Below are 15060 nucleotides of genomic sequence, written 5' to 3' on the forward strand. Positions count from 1 at the left end.
AGTTCGCCTCTTAGTGTTTGCAGCAAGTTCACTTCATGGTGTGTTCCTGAATCCTCGGACGCCAGCCTTCCGAGTTGCGCTCCAAGACTTCCGGTCTCGGAGCATTCATAGCGTTCCTGTTAGTCTTTGTGATTGTGTCATGAACTTGGCTAGTCGATGTTTATTGTTAGCTACATTAGCCTCTTTAGCAAACCAGCCCGAAAACAAACAACACAACTTCACATTGTATTGAAGGCACAGTAAGACCATGCAATGTATAAATTGGTGACTGGAATAAAGTAGCAATGTAATCAAGTGTGTAAGAGCATTTAAAATCGACATTAAAATGACCTACGTGGTTCAAATACAAAAATATATATCTCTTCACGGGCGCAACCACGTCACAGGAACACGTCACACATGAACAAATTGGTGCGTTCACATCGCTGGAAATTATGGGGGAAACATTTTCGCGACGTCGGAAAGTTCCCGTTAACCAGTACACAACGTTTAAAACTGAGGAAAGTCATACCAACAGACGCTACAACGTATATCAATAGCAAAGAATGTGATATGATGGTTGATTATTTTATATTGATTAAAACGTTCATGTTCCGCCATGTCCATGCCCGTCACTAGTAATACGTCACCAACTGGGCAACTCTACTATCAAAATTTGGCCTGAGTTGCCGAACGGAAGTAGAATCATAATAGCGTCATGAGGTGTCGTTCACGCGAACTTTCCGACTTCGCGTCTCTGGCCATGCCCAATTGGGCCCCCAGGATTGGTCGAGGTTCAGCTGTTTTTTAATAACTATTTTATCTCTTCATCTATCGTTATTTTGTAGTTTGATCTATGAGGAGTCTCTACGTTGATCTGATCGATAATGTGACTATTGAACTGTTCATAGTGATGCTCTATAAATAATTTGGTTTTATTTCCACTAATCATTAAGCGACTGAGGCCTGCTGTCCGCTGATAAAGACGGGTTCGATACCGTCGGTGTTATATGTAGATATTGTTAAATGTACTGATTCATTTTTCAAGTAAGAAAAGAAAATGCAAACCTTTTACAATTTCATTAATCGTTAATCTCCTGTAAAACAAAAATACATGTATCCTGCAAGTATCTAAGTTACTTTTCATTCATTTAGTATGTTGTATATTTTATTATGTTTTATATATGTATAACACATATTTAGCCCACATATGATGACGGAAGTCAGAGGTCCGACTGATTATGAACGCATCTCCATCAGCCAATCACCCAGCAGCTTGTGGATCTTCGTCACATCCGCTCTTCAGGACTTGTCACGCTGTGATTGGTCCAGATCAGCGTAGTGTTTATAAGCGTCTCAAAACAGCGCATCTTCAGACCGGACTATGAGAACATGGAGACCCGTATGCAGCCTCCGAACGTCCGCCCCTCTCCGGACGCCGGGCTCCGGGTCCTGCTCTTGGCCCCGTGGCTCCTGGTGCTGTTCCTCTCGTCCTGTAACGGCCGGGAGTCGGACCAGGACCTGGTCACCTGCGGGTCCCTGGTGAAGCTCCTCAACACGCGGCACAACGTGCGGCTCCACTCGCATGACGTCAAGTACGGCTCCGGTAGGCCCCCCTCCGGTAGACTGTGATTGTGATTGTGCCGTGGTGACGTCAGTGTGTTGTTGTGTATAGCGCGCTGCTTGCTGAACGTGTTCAAGGGTCTCTCGGCCCCCGTGTCTGCGTGTGTTCTCCATACCGGGTCGGTACGAGTCTTTCTCTGCCCTGGAGGGTTGGAGTCGCTTGGTACTAGACCCTCTGTAGGGAACTAGACCCTCTGTAGACCCTCTAACGGGAACTAGACCCTCTGTAGACCCTCTGTAGGGAACTAGACCCTCTGTAGACCCTCTAACGGGAACTAGACCCTCTACAGGAAACTAGACCCTCTGTAGGGAACTAGACCCTCTGTAGACCCTCTGTGGGGAACTAGACCCTCTACAGGGAACTAGACCCTCTGTAGACCCTCTGTGGGAAACTAGACCCTCTGTAGACCCTCTACAGGGAACTAGACCCTCTGTAGACCCTCTGTAGGGAACTAGACCCTCTGTAGACCCTCTGTAGGGAACTAGACCCTCTGTAGACCCTCTGTAGGGAACTAGACCCTCTACAGGGAACTAGACCCTCTGTAGACCCTCTGTAGGGAACTAGACCCTCTGTAGACCCTCTGTAGGGAACTAGACCCTCTGTAGACCCTCTGCGGGGAACTAGACCCTCTGTAGACCCTCTGTGGGGAACTAGACCCTCTGTAGACCCTCTGCAGGGAACTAGACCCTCTGTAGACCCTCTGCGGGGAACTAGACCCTCTGTAGACCCTCTGTAGGGAACTAGACCCTCTGTAGGGAACTAGACCCTCTGTAGACCCTCTGGGGAACTAGACCCTCTGTAGGGAACTAGACCCTCTGTAGACCCTCTGCGGGGAACTAGACCCTCTGTAGACCCTCTGGGGAACTAGACCCTCTGTAGACCCTCTGTAGGGAACTAGACCCTCTGTAGACCCTATGCGGGGAACTAGACCCTCTGTAGACCCTCTGTGGGGAACTAGACCCTCTGTAGACCCTCTGTGGGGAACTAGACCCTCTGTAGACCCTCTGCGGGGAACTAGACCCTCTGTAGACCCTCTGTGGGGAACTAGACCCTCTGTAGACCCTCTGCGGGGAACTAGACCCTCTGTAGACCCTCTGCGGGGAACTAGACCCTCTGTAGACCCTCTGTGGGGAACTAGACCCTCTGACCCCACACAGCTCTCAACCACAGGCCCACCTCATCACAACCCCCCAGGCAGCTGTTGTGTTGTGGACCCTAACAGTGTTGTGGTGTTGTGTTGTGGACCCTAACAGTGTTGTGGTGTTGTGTTGTGGACCCTAACAGTGTTGTGGTGTTGTGTTGTGGACCCTAACAGTGTTGTGGTGTTGTGTTGTGCGTCCAGGCAGCGGGCAGCAGTCCGTGACGGGCGTGGAGAGTGCTGACGATGCCAACAGCTACTGGAAGGTGCGGGGGCAGACAGGGGGTCCGTGCCAGCGGGGGGCGGCCGTGCGCTGTGGTCAGGCCATCCGCATCACTCACATGATCACCGGACGCAACCTCCACACTCACCACTTCACCTCGCCGCTGTCCAACCACCAGGTCACTCACTCACTCACTCACTCACACGGAGTAATCGGTCAGAAACTGGCTACAAAATGGAAGAATAGGAAGTGTGTGTGTGTGTACTGATGGTGTATGGGTACTGACTGTGTGTGTGTGTGTGTAATGACCCTGTGTGTGTGTGTGTGTGTACTGACGGTGTGTGGGTACTGACTGTGTGTGTGTGTAATGACCTTGTGTGTGTGTACTGACGGTGTGTGTGTGTAATGACCTTGTGTGTGTGTACTGACGCTGTGCCCCTGTGATTGACAGGAGGTGAGTGCGTTTGGTGAGGGCGGCGAGGGCGACGACCTGGACGTGTGGGCGGTCCAGTGCGACGGGCCGCACTGGACCCGGGACGCGGCTGTGCGCTTCATGCACGTGGGCACGCAGGTGTACCTGAGCGTGACGGGCGAGCAGTACGGCCACCCCATCCGCGGGCAGCGCGAGGTGCACGCCATGCCCTCGGCCAATCAGCACAACTGGTGGCGCGCCATGGAGGGCGTGTACATCCAGTCCAGCGCCCCGCCCCTCCGCCACGACGAGCTCTGAGGACCTCACCGCGTGTGTGTGTGTGCGTGTGCTTGTGCGTGTGCGTGTGTGTGTGGGGGGGGGGGGGGGGGGGGTTAGTCACTGTGTAGTCATGGAAACGTGTTGTTTTGACTGCTCATTAAATATGATGTCGGATGGGAGGACTGTGAGTGGTTTCTGTAGAGACGGGTTAGTGGTGGTTAGTGTGGGCTGGGTTAGTATTGGTTGGGTTGGGGTTAGTTGGTGTAAAGATTTGTTCGAGACTTTAGATCCACATTTACTTTGTTTAACTTAAACCTGGTTTAATTATATATGAATATGGATCATATATATGTATATGATGTAACCAGGCTTTGTTGTATTTTTTTAAATATTCTACTTGATTGTTTTAGTTACCTCTTGATGTTTTGAGTCATGCTCCTTGAGGAACCCTGGGGCTCGTGGTTCTCGCCGTTCTCATGTCAAGAAATGCAGAATTGCCTTTCATGAATGAATTTCCTGACCCTCAATAAAAGGTGTGGGGACGTTCTGGCTATGGTGTAATGAATAGTGCACGTGTCTGTTGAGGCTGTGGTGTAATGAATAGTGCACGTGTCTGTTGAGGCTGTGGCGTAATGAATAGTGCACGTGTCTGTAGAGGCTGTGGTGTAATGAATAGTGCACGTGTCTGTTGAGGCTGTGGCGTAATGAATAGTGCACGTGTCTGTTGAGGCTTGTCTGTCACCTAAACGTCCCGTATCACATGCCACCTATTGATGTAAATGTAACAGTATGTAAGCCATAGAAAAATCCAATCAAGTTATAAGTTATTTTGCAGAAGATTTAATTATTGCCAGATTATGTGATCGTATGACGACACAAAAAGGCCTAAAAGTATTTATTTAGGAAGTAATAAACTAGTAATAATAGTTGTACTGTGGAGGAAACAGCGCTATCTGGTGTCATGATGCTGCTGAAATCTGATTGGTTGATGTTTTAATATCTTAAAGGTTTATCATTGGTGGCATCTAGCGAAATGGAATTAAATATGACATTCATAAATACGTTTTATTAGAGAATAATCCCATCGAAATAAGAATCGATGTGTTTAATTAACCTGGTAGGAATCATGGACCCAATGAAGAAACCCAGGAATCCTCGTTTTGCTCCGCCATGTTTCTACAGGAGCCAGGAACGGACAAACGGCTCGAGAGAAAACGCGTCAAAAAACCAAAACGTTCTGGCACTGAGGAGGGGAGTGTTACCCCCGATGGATTCAGATTATTGCATTCTGCAACCTCACCACCAGCTGCTACAATGAACTCCACCCTGGACCTTTCATTCATAAACATGAACATAAAATGTGTGGTTTGAATACATATGCTTGTGCTTCACTTATGATGGTCATTCATTGGAGAGATTAACAGAGTATTCTCTAATTCATTTTAAGATTCAGATTAGAGATTATCCTGTTCCTTAGAAATCCCCCACAGTGTCGGATTCGCCCAGGTCACGGGGTCTAGAGGACAGGCCGGTAGGTCTACTGATGACTTTAGCATTACTTAGGTATCCTACCTAAATAACAAGACGGAAATATGCTAGTGTTTGGAAACACAAGCTGATCAAAGCTTGGAAATCTGCAGATAATCAACTGAACGGATCGTTTTAATTTTCAAATTATATTCAATTACTGTCTGTGAAGGATAATTAAGTTATAGCCCACAGTACTTTGGAAATGTATTCTAATTATTGAACATTATTAAATTTAAACTTTGTACCAGGGTGATGCTCTCTGATCAGTTGCGTGAACAATTCAACTGCCTTCACGTTGAGTCTTTTTTATTGGAATAAATGCGTAAATTCATGTTTGATCCACAAGGTGGCGATGTAACACAGGGACAGTTTTACCACCAGTCTGTTACTTTAGTTCATATCAATCACCGGTGTACAGTTCATTGTTTTGAAGCCCAAAACACACCGACGGCGCGCTGCCCCGCTATCCTTCACGCCCCTGTCCTATTTGCTAGCGTTACCGCTAGCGTAGCGTTGAAAGAACGCTTTTTAAAGCTCTGTCATACATCCCGGCTTCATAGGCTACAATGTCCTGTAGCCTACATTTGGAGATTGGTAATGCAGTAGATGAATAATTCAACAATGCAAAGAATGAGCAATGACAGTAAATAAAGTGTGTAAAGTGACTTAACCGTAAACAAAGTGCCCGACAGTATAAAGTAACCATGAATTAATGTGACTATCATTGTAAGCACAAACAGAGGATTATGGGCATCAGGGCCATATATGTAGTCATAAAACAACTGGTATAACGTTATGGGCGCCTAACCACTGGGTTGGTTGATCTGCTGCTTTCAAAACATAATCTCAACGGCACCGCAGCGCGAGGCTTCCTATTGGTGCTAGGGCCGGCAGCGAGGCTTCCCATTGGTGCTAGGGCCGGCAGCGAGGCTTTTTATTGGTGCTAGGGGCGGCAGCGAGGCTTTCTATTGGTGCTAGGGCCGGCAGCGAGGCTTCCTATTGGTGCTAGGGCCGGCAGCGAGGCTTCCCATTGGTGCTAGGGGCAGCAGCGAGGCTTCCCATTGGTGCTAGGGGCGGCAGAGAGGCTTCCTATTGGTGCTAGGGCCGGTGTTTGTTGGGCTTGATACAACGTTTATTTACTTGGTAATGCTACAACCATAGTTCTTTGTAATTGTATTAACACACGATTTGTGTAATAGTTTCATATTAACATAGAGATATGAATTCATTTTTATTATTTTTATGCATATTTAAATGCTTGGTTTAATAGTTTGACGTTCATAATCCTTCTAAAGTGTAATAGTATTAGTAAAGGCTTGGTGTAATAGTCTGACGTTGATAATGTTTATAAAGTGTAATAATATTAATAAAGGCGTAGTGTAATAGTTTGATATTGATAATGTTTGTAAAGTGTAATTATATGAATAAAGGTGTAATAGTTTGATGGTATGCCCTAACCGTCTGGGCCAATCGGGTAGTGCGGTTCTGTCCTTCTGATGGATGCTCTTTCGTCATTGCACTGCTCGCTGCAGAGCCACAGGAGTGCAACAGGGAAAGAGTGACAAGCAGAGGAAGACTATCACACTCCTCACCCCTAAACTCACCCCTCCCCCCTCCCCCCTCCTCCAGTACCGTCGAGCTCCCCCTGCGGCCGTCTCCGGCCTCCCGGCCTGGGGAGGAAACTGGAACTCCCTCCTGCTCCTCCTCTCTCTCCTCCTCCTCCTGCTCCCCTCCTCTCTCTCCTCCTGCTCCTCCTCCTCCTGCTCCCCTCCTCTCTCTCCTCCTGCTCCTCCTCCTCCTGCTCCCCTCCTCTCTCTCCTCCTGCTCCCCTCCTCTCTCTCCTCCTGCTCCTCCTGATCTCCTCCTCCTGCCCCCCCTTGTGCATTTGGGCCGACCGTCCAGACGGATCCGGCGCTCGAAAACACACTTTTTGAAACGAGGTCCCAGGTTGGGGGACCTCAAATAATTTGTGTTTGGATTTGTGTGGTCATCGCCCCACCACCAGCTGGGCGAGGTCAGAGTTCTGTCAAATTTGTTTTTATTCATTTGATTTGTATTATTTTTGTAGCTTTAAATACAGGCCCTTGGTAAATTGAATTACTAACTGTACATTAAAAAGTATTTTCTGCTCAATGTAGAAGGTTTAACTGCTCTCTCCTCCTCGACTGAATGTTTGCATCAAGCGAGCAGGCTTGATGCTCGGCCGGTCTGCTTCTTTTATTGGTGGAGAACCAGCGCCACAGAGGCCTTGAATATGTACTACAGCGATTCTACAGCTCGATGCGTTTTCGCAATGAGTCCATCTTTACGAAGATATTCCTAAAACGCAGCCAAGGAAAACGGAGGCAAAAGATAGTTTTCGCCCATGTGCACAGGGCCTTAGAAGCACACACACACAAACTGACAGACACACACACGCACACCCACAATCAGACAGACAGACACACACACACACACACACACACATTCCTTCCAATTAGACCCCTCCCCCAGAGAGCCACAAATAGGAAGTGTCCCCGCCCCCATCTCACTCAGCAAGACTTGAGAAGTTCTGAGAGGCAGGTTGACAAACGTCAACCTATGGTAGCCTACTGCCTCTATTTTAAACCCATGGTAGCCTACTGCCTCTATTTTAAACCCATGGTAGCCTACTGCCTCTATTTTAAAGCCATGGTAGCCTACTGCCTCTATTTTAAACCCATGGTAGCCTACTGCCTCTAGTTTAAACCCGTGGTAGCCTACTGCCTCTAGTTATGAATAGTAGGTTCTCTTGGCCCAGTAGACCTACCTGCAGGTCCGGGGGGGGGGGGGGGTCCTGCCGTCCCATCAGCAGCAGTAGAGCAGTAGGCCTACCGGTAGGATGTGCGTAGGCCCTCTGCTATGACAATACTGTTGCACTGCTTGGGCGTTTGGAACAGTAGTGCAACGTCATCACGGCAGAGGACCCTAGCAGGTTATGAGCCTGGTGGGAGGCTAAGCCTGTTTGGTGGATGATAAGCCTGTTTGCTGAACGATAAGCCTGTTTGGTGAATGATAAGCCTGTTTGGTTAATGCTATGCCTGTATGATGAATGATAAGCCTGTTTGGTTAATGCTAAGCCTGTTTGGTGAATGATAAGCCTGTTTGGTTAATGCTAAGCCTGTTTGGTGAATGATAAGCCTGTTTGGTTAACGCTAAGCCTGTATGGTGAATGCTAAGCCTGTTTGGTGAATGTTAAGCCTGTATGTTGAATGCTAAGCATGTTTGGTGAATGCTAAGCCTGTTTGGTGAATGCTAAGCCTGTTTGGTGGATGATAAGCCTGTATGGTGGATGATAAGCCCGTATGTTGAATGCTAAGCCTGTATGTTGAATGCTAAGCCTGTATGTTGAATGCTTAGCCTGTATGTTGAATGCTAAGCCTGTTTGGTGAATGCTAAGCCTGTTTGGTGAATGCTAAGCCTGTATGGTGAATGATAAGCCTGTTTGGTGGATGATAAGCCTGTATGGCGGATGATAAGCCTGTTTGGTGGACGATAAGCCTGTTTGGTGAATGCTAAGCCTGTTTGGTGAATGATAAACCTGTTTGGTGAATGATAAGCCTGTTTGGTGAATGCTAAGCCTGTTTGCTGAACGATAAGCCTGTTTGGTGAATGATAAGCCTGTTTGGTTAATGCTATGCCTGTATGATGAATGATAAGCCTGTTTGGTTAATGCTAAGCCTGTTTGGTGAATGATAAGCCTGTTTGGTTAATGCTAAGCCTGTTTGGTGAATGATAAGCCTGTTTGGTTAACGCTAAGCCTGTATGGTGAATGCTAAGCCTGTTTGGTGAATGTTAAGCCTGTATGTTGAATGCTAAGCATGTTTGGTGAATGCTAAGCCTGTTTGGTGAATGCTAAGCCTGTTTGGTGGATGATAAGCCTGTATGGTGGATGATAAGCCCGTATGTTGAATGCTAAGCCTGTATGTTGAATGCTAAGCCTGTATGTTGAATGCTTAGCCTGTATGTTGAATGCTAAGCCTGTTTGGTGAATGCTAAGCCTGTTTGGTGAATGCTAAGCCTGTATGGTGAATGATAAGCCTGTTTGGTGGATGATAAGCCTGTATGGCGGATGATAAGCCTGTTTGGTGGACGATAAGCCTGTTTGGTGAATGCTAAGCCTGTTTGGTGAATGATAAACCTGTTTGGTGAATGATAAGCCTGTTTGGTGAATGCTAAGCCTGTTTGGTGAATGATAAGCCTGTTTGGTGGATGATAAGCCTGTTTGGTGAATGCTAAGCCTGTTTGGTGAATGCTAAACCTGTTTGGTGGATGATAAGCCTGTTAGTAGACAGAGGAGCGAGGAGCCGATGCCCTTTTAATATTGCACTGCTGAGTGTTTCACAGTAGGACAACAGAAAGAGGGCAGCGGACCTCCACCAGGTAGGCCTACATCCACCTCCACCAGGTAGGCCTACATCCACCTCCACCAGGTAGGCGTACATCCACCTCCACCAGGTAGGCCTACATCCACCTCCACCAGGTAGGCCTACTTCCACCAGGTAGGTCTACATCAAGAATTAGGCTGTAGGCCTACATCCACAGTAGTGTGGGGTATGTCGATGCTGTATGTCACTTGAATTTTTCTAAAAGATTTTCTCAAACAATGTCCATGTTATAAATAAAATCTCTTAATTTGTGTTATAAATAATTAATAAGAGATCAATGACAAACTATCGTATTCAATCAATCATAATTGTTATAATAATAATAATAATAATAATAATAATAATAATAACATTGATGTTTACTAAATGGGATATTAATGCAATTCCTAAAATAAAACTATGAAGTCAGACTAAACCGCCGCACAGCGCGGTGCGCTGTGCGTAGCGCACGGAGGCCCTAGACGGATGTAGACGCGTAGCGCGGTGCGGTGCGTGGTTCGATGCGAGGAGCAGCGCGGCGCGGTGCGGGAGGGCCTCTCGACGGATGTAGGGCAAAGAGCACATTCCTGCTACAATGGCAGAAAGCTTCGAGTAATGCAGACTATTCTGGTCCCGGGGCCAGGCAACCCGAGACCCGGGGGGGCGGGGGGGGGCTCTCCATTATACAAGTTTCAAATCACTCTCTTGCCCCCAGAGGAAGTGTGCATTTTTGGAAACCAATTCTGTACCAAAGAACAAGAAGAAGGAAGCGCCTGAGTAACAACAATGAAGTCTCATGTTGTCGTCTCCAACATCCCTTCAGATAAACTCCACCACCATCTTCATCATGACAAACCAACGGCCTCATCTGCCACGAGGGGTTTCGAAATCGCAGCCTCCGTCGCGTCATCAAGAGGACGAGCGGCACCAACTTCTCAGGAGGCGTTCATGCAGCAAACTCTGCGCGGGCAAGGCCGCCACGCGCGCGAGCGCGTTAGGTCACTGCTATGAAGCAGGTTTTTCAAACAGCTGTCAATCAACTCTCTCCGGCCAACCACGGCTCGTCATCACACGCACACGCGCGAGCGTGCGCGAGAAATTCGGTTATCCACACGCACACGCAAGCAACCGTGGCGACAACAGCTTTTAACCCGAGATATATCCGAGGCCGCGGGGTCCCCCCCCCCCCCGGACCATCTCCCAGGTCTCCCGGAGCTTCCCCCCCCCTCCAAGGGCCCCTCCCGGAGCCCCCCCCCCCCCCCCTCACGGTCCCCCTCCCGGAGCCCTCCCCCCTCCCGGTACCTGGCCGACCGCCTTGGCGAGACGAGCAGAAAGGAAACGTAGTAAAGTTGAAGACTTGGGTCGGGAGATACGGTCCCGTCGGTCCCTGTCCCTCCGGTCCCCGGTGGGAGTCCCTCCGGTATCCCGGTGGGAGTCCGGTACCACGACGGGAGGCGCGCCGTGGTGTCCGTGCTGGCGCGTCCCGGATGCGCGGTCCTGTGAACCTAAAACGCGGTTCCGTCCAGCAGCGCGCGGCCGCTGGCGGCGGACTCCATCTTTGACTGGTTGACATTCAGCTCCGCTCGAGACAAATTCCTGATTTGCATCAGAGCCTCTCATTGGTCCGTTGTAGTTCTCGCCTTCAGCCTGATTGGCGGGAATATCTTGCGAGCAGCGTCCTGACTGGTCGCCAAGGGACAGTCTTTTATAGTTAGATTCCAACAATGAACACACAAATTCTTTCTTCCATTCACAAATGTGTAATGACCCGCGGAGGGGAGGGTTGGGGGCGCTCTGGGAGCGACTCGATAGTTGTTACACATCATAGTTTGTAGATCTGTTTTATTGCTTATAGTTCAACCATTCAAACCTAATCCACCATGTGGTGGATGGGGGGGTCTATTGGCTGATCTAATAAATCCTAATTAGATTATCAGAAGGCTATTGGCTGATCTATTATATCCTAATTAGATTATCAGAAGGTTATTGGCTGATCTATTGTATCCTAATTAGATTATCAGAAGGCTATTGGCTGATCTATTATATCCTAATTAGATTATCAGAAGGTTATTGGCTGATCTATTGTATCCTAATTAGATTATCAGAAGGTTATTGACGCTTTGAATTTCAGGGGGGACCGATGTAGATTTATATCTAGCTCTATATCTAGATCTATATCTAGCTCTAGGGGTATATGTATATTTGTAGTTATCAGCTATCCCCACCGTGGTTAATGTTAACAGCCTACAGGCAGAACATGAGCCAACCAAATTAGAGCAACGAATGGACCACAGGATCTGAGAACCTTTTTTAATCATTTATTGTATAAAGACAAATGTAAAAAGTATGAAGGATGGTAATGGGAAGTATTAAGGTATGAAAAGCGTTTTAAGTTTAAGGATAAGTAAGATATAAAAAGTGTTTTAAGAGGTATGATAAGCATTAACATATAAAAAGTGTTTTAATTTGTAGGATAAGTATTAAGATATAAAAAGCGTTTGAAGTGGTTAGGGGGTTCGGTCTCCTGGAGTTATATCTATATATAAGGGCTTTAGGGGTTCACTTGTACTGTTTGTTTACGGTACACATTGGGAATGAATGCAGTAGAACCACAAGGTGACTGAAGCGCCACGTAAAGAACACTTAACTCAGAGTTAAGGTTGGCGTTGTAAGTTTTACATGCATTCGTTCCCCTCTGAACTGAAATCATACTTATATTTATTGATATATATATCTTTATATCTATATATGGATATCTAATCCAGTCTTCTCCAACGGTCCACTCTGCCTTCTCAACTTCTAGAACGTCCTGTCAGGAAAAATCTTCTTTGGCAGGGTCGAAGGTCAAAGGAAATAGACACGCACACACACACACACACACACACACACACGCACACACACACACACACACACAGTATAAGGAGTAGCATAAGGTGTTAGCATAACCTCTTTACGTGATAATAATTGAGGTATATTTGTTAATTTGTGAACTGCACCCTAAATTGGGAAATGATACTGTAGTTAACATATATATTTCATATATATATATAATATATGGTCCAGCTCTACATAGACCTTCTGGGGGCCAGCCAGGCTCCAAGTGTTTGTGGGAAGAGGAGAGGGGGAGGGGGGGGGGCGTGTCAAAATGGTGTAAAGAGTTGGCCACACACACACACACACACACACACACACACACACACACACACACACACACACACACGCACACACACACTCACACACACAGAAACCAGGGCCTCTGTGTTAGCCTGATGGATTAACTGGTGAATGAAACGATCAAAGGTCAATAATCAGCTGTCATGACGTCATAGCGGGAGCATTCTAGTGCTAATATCTCAACTGAAATTGTATTTAACGAATTCTGAAAGATTGGATCTTGTGATGGTTGTGGCGCTGTGTGGCGCTGTGACAACATACAGCAGGTTAGGGAAAGGGAAGGGAAACACTGTTTACAACATCAAGCTGTTTATTGTAATAATTTAATAATCACAATGACGACAGAAGAATATCAATTACTGCGTCAACAACGTTATTATGATTAGTAATTATAATCATAAAAATCATAGTAATTATTGCAATAATAATAACAAATTAAAACATTGAATAATACATTTATTAACACCAATAATAATAATAGGCCTAGAGTTTAATAATAATTATTATTTTAATAATTATTATAAAAATTGTTAAAATAATAATCATATTGATAATTCTTTATTGATCATAATAGGCATTAAAACGAAACCATTATTTGTTTAGAGGATCATGCTGTGAAGCTCAAATAAACAAAATATTCACATTTGTTTTTGCATTAATAATGGAGAGATTTGGATTATAGTTTAACATACAAAGATATGAGACAGTTTATTATCTATACATGTGTAGATATTATATTTTCATTTTTTTATATTCATTCTTGTAGGCCTATTTCAGTTTAAATGATTCCTAATTTAGAGGAGAATTTTATAATGCTCAAAATTTGTATTATCTTTGTATTTATGCATAGTCTCACTAAAATATGAAATAACTAATTAAATTCATGTTTAATTTGTTGTTAATTTGGTTCTGGATTTACTGATTTTAGTATCCTCTTAAAACTTGTGGACCATTAAAAAGAACAACAATTGCTCAATCATTTTGTTTGAATATAATATTGTAATATGTGTAGTACATATTATAATGAATTAATTAATACATGAATACAATATATCTACAGTAGTGTCACAAATCGAATATGGTAATATATGCAACATGTAATAAATCTATAGCATATCTTATTGTTATATATATATACAAATATTTTAATGAAATACAGATGCAACAAATCTTTATGTAATAAATATTTGAAATAAATTAATGTAATAAATATGTAACATATCTTAATGTAATAAATATGTAACATATCTTAATGTAATACCTATGTAACATACCTTTAGGTAATAAATATGTTACAAATTGAATGTAATAAATATGTAACATATCTTCATAACATACCTTGGTATGTATATCTGTGTGTGTGTGTGTGTGTGTGTGTGTGTGTGTGTGTGTGTGTGTGTGTGTGTGTGTGTGTGTGTGTGTGTGTGTGTGTGCTTGCGTTCTAGAACCCCATAATCAATATTTCAATGAGTCAAGGGGAGAGAGGTCAGCCACTGGAAGTTCCACAGAGAGAGAGAGAGAGAGAGAGAGAGAGAGGGGAGAGTATAACATTTGATATGTATAGATAGTTTGTATTTAAAGGTTCATAGTCATTATTATTATTATTATTATTATTATTATTATTATTATTATTATTATTATTATTATTATATATACCGTACCTTTTTACTTTTTATTTGATAATGCTGTTTATTTTATTATTCACCTGCTTTGGCAATGCAAATGTATATTTCTCATGCCAATAAAGCTTTTTTGAACTTAATTGAAAAATTGAGAGGGGGGGGGGGAGAGAGAGAGAGGGGGGGGGAGAGAGAGAGGGGGGGGAGAGAGAGAGGGGGGGGGGGAGAGAGAGAGAGAGGGGGGGGGGGGAGAGAGAGAGAGGGACGGGGGAGAGGTTGTCTCTGGAATGTGGAGGTGAGGGGCCGTCTGATGATCCCAGGGGCCACCGGCACATTCCTCATGAGGAGGAGGAGAAGAGAGGAGGAGGAGGAGGAAGAGACTTCAACAGTATTGTTAATAGTCACTATACTATACACAATGCTATAAACACAGTATACACACTATACTATAGTATAAACACTATACACGATACTATGTATACACACTATACTAACACTATACTATAGTATAAACACTATACTATACAATATACTATAGTATACACACTTTTTTATACTACTACTAGTTCATTCATCCCAGGAGGAGAACATTTGGGACATTAAGGACCTACTGGGGTTCTGAATCACACACAGATTCATCCCCCCCCCCCCCCCCTCCCTCTGTCGTCTCTCTGTCTGTCTCTCTCACTGTCTCTCT

General features: G+C 45.2%; 1 protein-coding gene across 1 annotated transcript; it reads left to right on the forward strand.

Moving 5' to 3' along the window:
* The first annotated feature begins 1318 nt into the window (after positions 1–1318).
* sdf2l1 (stromal cell-derived factor 2-like 1) lies at positions 1319–4198 on the forward strand. Its single transcript, XM_079735765.1, has 3 exons — positions 1319–1585; positions 2946–3142; positions 3416–4198. Exons 1-3 carry the CDS (start codon positions 1372–1374, stop codon positions 3692–3694), a joined length of 690 nt encoding a protein of 229 aa, XP_079591891.1. The 5' UTR covers positions 1319–1371; the 3' UTR covers positions 3695–4198.
* The last annotated feature ends 10862 nt before the right edge of the window (positions 4199–15060 follow it).

This window comes from Pollachius pollachius (assembly GCF_949987615.1).
Source record: "Pollachius pollachius genome assembly, chromosome: 1".
Taxonomy (NCBI): Eukaryota; Metazoa; Chordata; class Actinopteri; order Gadiformes; family Gadidae; genus Pollachius; species Pollachius pollachius.